General features: G+C 50.0%; 1 protein-coding gene across 4 annotated transcripts in view; it reads right to left on the bottom strand.

Moving 5' to 3' along the window:
• Positions 1-760: 760 nt before the first annotated feature.
• Positions 761-10,687, bottom strand: part of CTNNBIP1 (catenin, beta interacting protein 1) — a 54,339-nt gene continuing 44,412 nt past the window's right edge. For all 4 annotated transcript variants that reach the window (XM_011971683.1, XM_011971682.1, XM_011971684.1 and 1 more), the window contains exon 5: positions 761-3,263. In XM_011971683.1, the coding sequence (XP_011827073.1) occupies positions 3,205-3,263 (59 nt within the window). In that variant the 3' untranslated portion in view covers positions 761-3,204. The remainder of the gene's footprint in view (positions 3,264-10,687) is intronic.

Below are 10,687 nucleotides of genomic sequence, written 5' to 3'. Positions count from 1 at the left end.
TGCATGGGCGGCTAAAAGACCCAATATCTCCCCAAACACAAAGATTTAATGATGTTGGTTGTGCCATTGTACTCATATTCTGTAAACTTCATAGCCTCTAGGACCCAGTGAAATTCTTTGAAAAGGAAATAGAAGCAGTGAGACCATGTAAATAGGAAAAAAAAAAAAAAAAAAAAGACCCAAAAATGAGTTTATGAAGGGTGGAAATGAAAATTTCTAGAAAATGCTTCCGAAGCAAAAATTCTTGAAGCAGAAATGATTTCAGCTTCCAAACTTGTACATGCAGCTGAAAACCAATACATCCTGCACTTCTGGGACGGTGGAAGGGACAGATATCTGTTTGGGTGTCTGTAACAAGCATTCCAAGACCGGTGCCATCACGTCAGGATGTTGCGGCGCCTAGGATGGTGGGATCCCCACACCCTTATGGAGTGCTTAGTGTCTTTTCATAGGTGTGGAAGGATGAGGTTGCCTCTGAAGTTTACTGATCTCAGTTGAATCTGGAATGATGTTTAAAATCTCCAGGTCAAAAAGGAGGTTCAGCCTTCCTAAGGACCCTCGAGCTGGGCTGGGTACATCTAGAAATTCTTCCAAACCCTGAGCTCCACTCAGGTCACAGACACTTCTCAAACTTGGTGTTGTCCTTCCTGGCTGTGCCTCCCTGGGAAGGAGGGGCCCCGCAGCAGCAGAGCCCACGTGATGTAGGGAAATCAGTCAGAGCGCCTGATTCCGAGGGAGAAACCAGCTCAGCTCACACACCAACCTATGAAAATTCTTTATTGTTAATTTCTTTCTCCAACAGATATATTTTTAGTTGAAATATGAAGCCACAGCAACACTTTGACTTTTCCTCTTCAGAAGATGAGACAGGCCGGGGTCGTCGTCGTTACAAAAGCAAGGCCTGTGATCGTGACAAGGACAGGCTGGGGCAGAGACCACACACTCAACCAGGTATCCACCAGGTGTGGGCCCTTTATAGGAGCTACAGGTTCAAAAAGGGGGCAGCCAGCAGTGTGGCCTTGACACCTGACTCCAGGCACGACGACCTGGAGGAGGGAGATGAAAGAACTCACCTTTCCCCAGGGCCTCAGTCAGACCACCAGGCCACTGGGCTGGGAGAGTGCGTGTGTGCACGTGTATATCTGAGTGAGAACACGGCTGTGCTCACTCGCACAGCACATGCAGGCACGCGCTGCCCCTCCTGAGAAGATGCTCTCAGGTCCCTGCCAGGGTAGGGTTGTAGCTGTGTTCCCCGCAGCTGACTGTCAGCTAACCAGGGCTAGGGGTGAGTGCATGGTGGAGGACACAGGGTCTTAGCCTGAAGCTCGATCTGGGACAGGCTGATGGTGCCAGAGCACAGCGTGAACCACCCACTGACCATGGGGCTCTCCAGGGCTCAGTCATTTGGTTCCTGTGCACTTCATGACACTCAGGAGCCCCTATGGCCCGAGCCCCAAGCCCCAAGAAAGGGGAAAGATTTGGTTCTGAGACGGTGCCCCTGGCTCTGGGCACCTAGGGGCCTCAGCATCTACCAGCGTAGGGGAGGGTGGCGGCCCCCTTCCTGAGGACTGCATCTTTCTCCAACCCCTCTCCCCAGATCCCACACCTGCCAGTGATCCAGGGAGCTAGGAGGACCACCCCCCTCCCAGGGAAGGCGGTGGCAGGTGGGAGGACTTAGGGTTCCTGCAGGAACACTAGACTGCCCCTCACCCCCCACCTCCAGGACGGCCATTCTGAACTGAGTTTGCCAATTCTGGGCCTGAGTTTGGCTGAAGGGTCGGTCGAAGGGACTTGCTTGGTGAAGGCCCAGCCAGATGTCCCCGTGGCACTTCATAAACAAATGACACTGTCCCTTCCAGGCTGACGTGGAGAGAGACCCTTCCAGAGGCAGTGGAGTGGAGGGCACGGGCCTCCAGTGAGAGAACTCCAGTGCCGGCCAGGACGTACTGCGCTGGCAGCAGACAGGTGGGAGCCTGGCTGGGGTAGGTCAGGGGTTGGTGTTTAGAGCTGGAGGTCTCCTGGGCCTTGTGAGCCAAGCTGGGGCTTTTACATGGGTTCTGGGCTCCCAAGCAGAGACCTCTGCTAGATGACCTCCAGAGCCTTTTGGGGTCTCACACTGGGAGAAGCTCCTCCCCTTTCCAAGAGAACCCCCAGAATGAGGCCTCAGGAAGTGGTACACAGAGGGATGGCCAAGAGGGCAGAGCTGGGTAGTGCGCCTCTGCTGGGCCCGGCCCGGCTGGCGGGGCCTGGACGGTGCTCGGCAATCCCTTTCTCACCAAGGGACGCTGGCTGGTTGCCAGCTCATGCAGGCAATGCACGTAAACCCCGACTAACGGTTACCTCTAGGCTCTGGGCTGTTGGGTTCAAGACGACACAAAGCTCCTCGGGGGCCCAACTTTCCAGCTGCTCAGGGTCCTTGGGATCACCTTGCTGGTGGAGGCAGGTGCACTCATTAAAGCAAATGTACTCTCCAGGTGGACCCTCAGGCCCAGAGCCGGCAGCAGAGGGGGGTGAATCCATGGCAACAGGAGTCACGGGTGAACCAACGGGAAACCAAACACACGCACCGAAAGCCAATCAAACACAAACCCCAAATGTGAAGGCAGCAGCAAGTTCTTTGTGTAATAAATATTGCAAAGCGCACTTGGTTTCTTTTCAAGTCAAATATAACGACTAATGTCCCAGACCCTGTTTTCTGCATTCAAAATAGGGAAGCCGTTGATATCAGCAGAACACCTGCAGCCAATCAAAGAAAAAACCGTTTCCCATTAACCAGCCAATCACAGTCCCTTTCCAGTTTAAGCAGCCAATCAGACCTCTTCACATTTCTAAAAAATAACCTAACTAAAGCACCAGAGCTCGGAGAGCTTCCAGGGAAGCCAGATACCGAGGCGCAAATTTTTTAAAAAATAAGAGTCAGAAATAAAAATAAAAGGTTTCTGTTGGTCAAGATTTAAAAAATAAAAAAGCTTCTTCCTGCAGCCAATCACAAGTCCATCCCTTTAAGCCAATCATAAACGCACCACTGGTGTCTCCCTTGATGCCAGCCCCACTGAGTAGCTGTGAGGTGGGATGGGGCAGGGCAGGGTTGGGTAGGGGAAGTGGGAGGTGGGGCAAGGGGGTCTGCTGCCACTCAGCCGGCCCAGGAGCCACACAGATCTCTTGGCCCTCAACAGCATCCAGGGTGTTCCAAGGGCTTTGCAGCTACTGCCTTCGGTCTTCTGTCTCCGACCTGGAAAACGCCATCACCACGTCCTCTGCACCTGCAGATAAGGGGACAAGGATCGCCGATGGGGCTTCCAGCATTGGCTGATGAGCAGGACAAGCAAGGAGGCTGTGGCCAAGCTGGAGCTCCCGTCCACCAGGATCGCGGCACTTTCCGAGGACAAAGTGCGTCCGAGGAAGTCTTCCTCCCCTCTGGGCTTCCCTGAAGCCTGGCTGGGGACAAGGCCTGCAACCCTGCTGTAGGGCTACAAGGCGGGGCTGCCAGGGTGAGACTCAGAGGCTTGCTCAAGGCTACACAGCTGACAGGTGAGCCATGATGAGGCCCCAGGTGACCTGGAGCAGGGCTCAGCTCTGCTCACAGCCCTTGCTCCTGAGTTCCCAAAGCTGGAGGCGGGGTGGCCCCTGGGAACCTCCCTCTTTCTTCTCAAGACTCACGTCTTGATGCCTTCAGAGGGTCTGGCTCACTGTAGTTTTAAATAGCCATTCCTCTTTGCAGCAGCTTCGCCTTCACCCAAACCCAACACTTCTTCCAGGGAACATGGTCGGGCCCATGTCCAGCCTCCTGTCCACCTGGCTCTGACTGAGACAGATATGCCCACAATCCTTCTTTTTCTTTTTCTTTTTTTTTTGAAATGGAGTCTCGCTCTGTCGCCCAGGCTGGAGTACAGTGGCGTAATCTCAGCTCACTGCAACCTCTGCCTCCCGGGTTCAAGCGATTCTCCTGCCTCAGCCTCCTGAGCAGCTGGGATTACAGGCACGGGCCACCACACCTGGCTAATTTTTTTGTATTTCTAGTAGAGACAGGGTTTCACCATGTTGGTCAGGCTGTTCTCAAAACTCCTGACCTATGATCCACCCACCTTGGCCTCCCAAAGTGCTGGGATTATAGGCGTGAGTCACTGTGCCCTGACAATCTTTCTTTTTCCTCCTTTCTTTTCTTTTCTTTCTTTTTTTTTTTTTTTTGAGACGGAGTCTTGCTCTGTCGCCCAGGCTGGAGTGCAGTGGCGCGATCTCGGCTCACTGCAAGCTCTGCCTCCCAGGTTCATGCCATTCTCCTGCCTCAGCCTCCCGAGTAGCTGGGACTACATTTTTTTTTTTTGTAGTTTTAGTAGAGACGGGGTTTCACCGTGTTAGCCAGGATGGTCTCGATCTCATGACCTCATGATCCACCCACCTCGGCCTCCCAAAGTGCAGGGATTACAGGCGTGAGCCACCGCGCCCGGCCATCTTTCTTTTTCTTAATCCTGAATTTGAGATTCTGGCCCAGGCACTTGTGAAATCACTTCTTTTGTTTTGTTTTCCAGAGGACAGGTTCTGATGAGCGGCCAGGATAGGCAGTGGCAGGAGGGCAAAGCTCGAAATGCTGACCTGCTGCCGACACCCACAACTGCCTGGGGAGAAAGGGGCTGATATGGCTGGGGAGGGGCTGTGGGCCAGAAGGTGACCTGCAGGGTCCCACCCTGACTCCCTGATCTGGTCCTGCTACTCTCGCCCCCTCTGTAAAAGGGCAGATCTTCACTTTGCCCCAAAAAGTACCAGTCTGGCTGCCCGCTGTCTTTCTGACATCTTGTCTGTACTACTGCAGGCATTCTCGCTGGGAGGGGGTGGATCGGAACAGGAGAGACAGGAAAGGCCACCCGAGGGTGGGCCAGTGTGGGGGGTGTGAACTGAGGCTCCTGGCGTGTGAAATGGAGTGGCAGAGTGAGCTGGCCCCCACTCAGTGAGCCAGGTCTCCCCCACAGCCGGCATGTGATGACCTCCTTCCAACTGCTCTACCAAGAGAGGGAGGACGCACCCAGTCGTTGGGAGGCCAGAGACGGAGGGCCCAAATACAAAGATGCAATGACAAGACACACCTTCTACCTGGCACTAGAGCACCAAGGTGCTGCTAAGGGAATAAGCCTTGTCACCTCCCACCGCCAGCCTGCCTTCATGGGGTTCTGGCTTTACCAGCACAACCTCCATTGCTCAGAAGGGAAATCAGCATCTAGAAGAGGGCACGAGCCGTCTGGCTTCCTGGGATGGGGCTCCCTCATTTGGGAAGCCCTGTGAATCCTTCCCCTGTCTTCTCGGGAACATTCTGTTTTCGCCTGAGCCCTAGGACCACGCAATATCACTGCAGGCAGAATTTTCCTAGCAACCACAGAATCCAAGATTACATCATCCCCTGCATGGCAGCTGAGTTGGTTACCTAACAGATGCCGACTTTTCCTGAGTGCTGCTTGCCCAGCTTGCTAATCAGAAGGGGGCTGGCAGAAGTCTGTGAAAGGGGAGTTGTCAGCAGAAGATGTCTTAGTGGCAGTGATGGTGGCAGCCCGCTCGCTCCTCTCCCTGCCTGCCTCGTGGGCTTTCGCTCAGGGACCTTGGGCCTCTTAGTGAGCTGCAGGTGCAAAAGTAGCACGGGATGCCCCAGGAGGGAATGGTGCGTCTATAGAGGGAATGGGCCATTAGCTCCTCGGAGGAGCCCAGACCTAGGGACCAGGACTCCTGACTCCACAGCCTTCCCAGTGTGTGTGCCTGTCCTGTGCTCTGAGGGTGGGAAGGAAGTAATCTTCTCCAGGTCACACAGGGACTCTGATGGCTATTTAACAAGACAATTGAAGTAAAGGATTTGCAAGAGTCCTACCCTTCCCACACTGCCAGCTGCCACCCTCTTCCCTGGCGGCATTTATAGAGCCTCCCACTGTGCTGCTGGAGCCCTGCAGAGAGGAAAAGGCCTGCAGAGCTGCGGCCTGTCTGTGCTCTCTTCTGTTCCTTAAGGATGTTTTCCAGGCTCTACCACAAGGATCTGCTTTCCTTTGGGACCAAAAAGAAGGCAGGCTCTCAGTTCTTCCAGAGCATTCTCTGCATCCTTGTCACTGGTCGGCCAGGTATTTGTCATTCAATAAGGTCTGGCCATGAACCTGACAGGCTTCTAGCTAAGGACACTGGTCCCCCTTTCCTCTTCTCTATGAAATTTGGGCCAGTAAGCGAATAGGGAGGGTGAGCTGTTACATTATGATCATGACTCCATCCCTCAGAGCTGGAGTTTTAGAGCCAGGAGGGACCTCAGAGGTCGAGTGCTACAGTCTTTCCTTTGAAGGCCAGCATATGGCAGCTCCCTCAGGTATTCTCACTGTCTAGATGTACTGCAAAGAAGGCAGCAGGCCAGCCCACTACCTCCAGGCTGCCAGCTGGGTTTCCTATCCTGTTTTACAGATGAAGCTCTGTCTTCCCTTTTGGTACCTCTGCTGACACTGTCTGAACTTGAGCTCAGAACTTCTATTTGTCCCTTCCCACTAGATGCAGGTGAGCGTAGGAGGGGAGAGGTTGATCTGTCTCTCCTGTTCCACACTCTAACACATTAAAAGATAAGGATAGCCAAAACCCGATGACAGTGTCAGAAGAAAAGAGAACTACAGATGAGTATCTCACATGAATATAGATGCAAACATGCCCAACAAAATGCTAGCAAACTGAATACAACAACATATAAAAAGGATTCTATACCCTGACCAGGTGAGATTTATCCCAGGAATGCAAGGTTGGTTTAACATCTGAAAATCAATGACTGTAAAACACTGTATCAATAGAATAAAGGACAAAAACCGTACAGGAAAAGCAGCTGATGAAATCCAACATAATAAAACCACTCAAGGCTGGGTGCAGTGGCTCATGCCTGTAATCCCAGCACTTTGGGAGGCAGAGGTGGGTGGATCACCTGAGGTCGAGAGTTTGAGACCAGCCTGACCAACATGGTGAAACCCCATCTCTACTAAAAATACAAAATTAGCCAGGCATGGTGGCGCATGCCTATAATCCCAGCTACTCAGGAAGGCTGAGGCAGGAGAATTGCTTGAACCTGGGAGGCGGAGGTTGCAGTGAGAGGAGATCACACCATTGTACTCCAGTCTGGGCAACAAGAGCGAAACTCTGTCTGAAAAAACAAAACAAAACAAAACAAAAAACCACTCAACAAACTAGAATAGAAGAGAATATCTTCAATCTGATAAAGGTCATCTATGAAAATCCCACAGCTCTTATCGTATTTGTGGTGAAAGCTCTCCCCTACCAAGATTATGAACAAGAAAAGGATGTCCGCTTTCACTGTTCTTATTCAATATTGTCTTGAAGGTTCATTCCAGGTTAGGAAAGCTAAGAAAAAAAGATAAAAGCCATCCAGATTGGAAAGGAAAAAGTAAAACTATCTATATTTGTAGATGACATGATCTTATATATAGAAAATCATAAGGAATCCACTAAAAAAATTTTTTTTTTTTTTGAGACAGGGTCTCACTCTGTCACCCAGGCCAGAGTACAGTGGCATAATCTTGGCTCACTGCAATCTCCGCCTCCCAGGCTCAAGAAATCCTCCCACTTCAACCTCCCGAGTAGCTGGGACTATAAGCGCATGCCACCACATCTGGCTAATTTTTATATTTTTTGTAGAGATGGGGTTTTGCCATGTTGTCCAGGTTGGTCTCGAGCTCCTGAGCTCAAGTGATCCACCCACCTTGGCCTCCCAAAGTGCTGGGATTACAGGCTTGAGCCACTGCACCTGGCCCACTAAAAAACTATTAGAACTAATAAACAAGTTAAAGGTATAGGATACAAGGTCAATCTACAAAAATCAATTGTATTTTTATACACTAGCAATGAACAATCTGAAAGTAAAATTAAGAAAATGATTCCACTTATAATTGCATTAAAAATAATAAAACAGGAACAAATTTAACAAAGTGCAAATTTTTGTGCTTTGAACAGTACACAACATTACTGAATAAAATTCAATACATGATCCCTATCAAAATCCCTTTCTTGGGGAGTTTTTAAAAACTGCCTTTTTTGTAGAAATTGACAAATTGATCCTAACATTCATATGGAAAGGCAACGGACCCAGAATATCCAACACCACCTTGAAAAAGAAGAACAAGTTGACTCACACTTTCCGATTTCAAAACTTACTACAAAGGCAACGTCAATGAGACTGGGTGGTACTGGCATAAGGACAGACATAGATCAGTGGAACAAAAATGAGCGTTCAGAAATAAACCTTCTGACTATGGCCAGTTGATTTTTGACAAGGGTGCCAAGACAATTCAGTGGGGAAGAACTGAACTAATGGGTGCTGGGACAACTGGATATTCACATGCACAGGATGAAACTCGACCCTTACCTTGCAGCACCTACAAAAATTAACCTGAAATGGATAAATGACCTATATATAAGAGATAAAGTTAGAAAAATCTTGGAAGAAAATATAGAAACAAATTTTCACGACCTTGGGTTAGGAAATGCTTTTTTTTTTTGGACAGGGTCTTGGTCTGTCACCCAGGCTAGAGTGCAGTGGTACAATCAGCACTCACTGTGCAGCCTTGACCTTCTGGACCCAATCGATTCTCTCACCTCAGCCTCCTGAGTAGCTGGGACCACAAGCACACACTGCTACACCCAGTTAATTAATTTTTTTGGCCGAGGTGGGCAGATCACTTGAGGTCAGGAGTTTGAGACCAGCCTGGTCAACATGGTGAAACCCCATCTCTACTAAAAATACAAAAAAAATTAGCTGGGCGTGGTGGTGCATGCCTGTAGTCCCAGCTACTTGGGAAGCTGAGGCATGAGAATTGTTTGAACCCAGGAGCTGGAGGTTGCAGTGAGCTGAGATCGCACCACTGCATTCTAGTCTGGGCGACAGAGTGAGACTCTGTCTCAAAAAAAAAAAAAAAAGAAAAAAGAAAAAATTGTTTTGACAGATGAGGTGTCTTCCTGTGTTGCCCAGGCTGGTCTTGAACTCCCGGGCTCAAGCCATCCTCTTGCCTCTGCCATGTAAAGTACTGGGATTACAAGCATGAGCCTCCACACCTGGCAGGAGATGGTTTCTTAGATATGATAGCTAAAGCACAAGCAACAGAAGAAAAAAATAAATCGAACTTTATCAAGATTAAAAACTTTTCTGTTTCAAAAGACATCATCGAGAAAGTGAAAAGACAACACACAGAATGAAAGAAAATATTGACAAATCACATATCTGGTAAGGGACTGTTACCCAAAATACATAAAAAAAACTCTTTTTTTTTTTTTTTTAGAGGGAGTCTTGTTCTGTTGCCCAGGCTGGAGGGCAGTGGCGCGATCTCAGCTCACCGCAACCTCTGCCTCCTGTATTTAAGCAATTCTCCTGCCTCAGCCTCCAGAGTACCTGGGATTACAGGCGCCCACCACCATGCCTGGATAATTTTTTTATTTTTAGTAGAGATGCGGTTTCACCATGTTGGCCAGGCTGGTCTCGAACTCCTGACCTCAGGCGATCCACCCACCTTGGCCTCCCAATGTGTTGGGATTATAGGCGGGAGCCACCATGCCCAGTCCATAAAGAACTCTTAAAAACTCAATAACAGGCTGGGTTCGGTGGCACACGACTGTAATTCCAGCACTTTGGGAGGCCGAGGTGGGTGGATCACCTGAGGTCAGGAGTTTGAGACCAGCCTGGCCAACATAGTGAAACCCTGTCTCTACTAAAAATAAAAAATTAGCAGGGTGTGGTGGCACAAACCTGTGCTGCCAGCTACTCAGGAGGCTGAGGCAGGAGAATCACTTGAACCTGGGAGGCAGAGGTTGCGGTGAGCCAAGATCACGCCGCTGCGCTCCAGCCTGGGCGACAGAGTGAGACGCCATCTCAAAAAACAAACAAACAAACAAACAAAACTCTCAAGAACCCCAATATTAAAAAATGGGTGGCTGGGCATGGTGGCTCACGCCCGTAATCCCAGCCCGAGATGGGCAGATCATGAGGTCAGGATATCGAGACCATCCTGGCTAACACGGTGAAACCCCATCTCTACTAAAAATATAAAAAATTAGCCAGGCGTGGTGGCGGGTGCCTGTAGTCCCAGCTACTCGCGAGGCTGAGGCAGGAGAATGGCGTGAACCTGGGAGGTACAGCTTGTAGTGAGCTGAGATTGCACCATTGCACTCCAGCCTGGGCGACGGAGTGAGACTCTGTCTCAAAAAAAAGAAAAAAAAAAAAAAGGCAAAGACTTCAACAGACATTTCTCCAAAGAAGGTATATAAATGGCCAATAAATACATGAAAAGATGCTCAACATCATCTGTCATTACGGAAATGCAAAGCAAAACCACAACAAGGCCAGGCATGATGGTCCACACCTGTAATCCCAGCACTTTGGGAGGCTGAGATGCGCAGATCACCTGAGGACAGGAGTTTGAGGCCAGCTTGACCAACATGGCGAAACCCCATCTCTACCAAAAATACAAAAATTAGCTAGGCATGGTGGAGTGCTCCTGTAATCCCAGCTACTCGGGAGGCTGAGGCAGGAGAATTGCTTGAACCCAGAAGGTGAAGGTTGCAGTGAGCCAAGATTATATCACTGCACTCCAACCTGGGCAACAGAGTGAGTCTCCATCTCAAAACAAAAAACAAGGCCGGGCACAGTGGCTCACGCCTGTAATCCCAGCACTTTGGAAGG

The sequence above is a fragment of the Mandrillus leucophaeus genome, unplaced genomic scaffold (assembly GCF_000951045.1).
Source record: "Mandrillus leucophaeus isolate KB7577 unplaced genomic scaffold, Mleu.le_1.0 Scaffold1239, whole genome shotgun sequence".
NCBI lineage: Eukaryota > Metazoa > Chordata > Mammalia > Primates > Cercopithecidae > Mandrillus > Mandrillus leucophaeus.
Note: the sequence above shows the minus strand (reverse complement) of the source record. Positions and strands in the feature narration are given on the sequence as shown.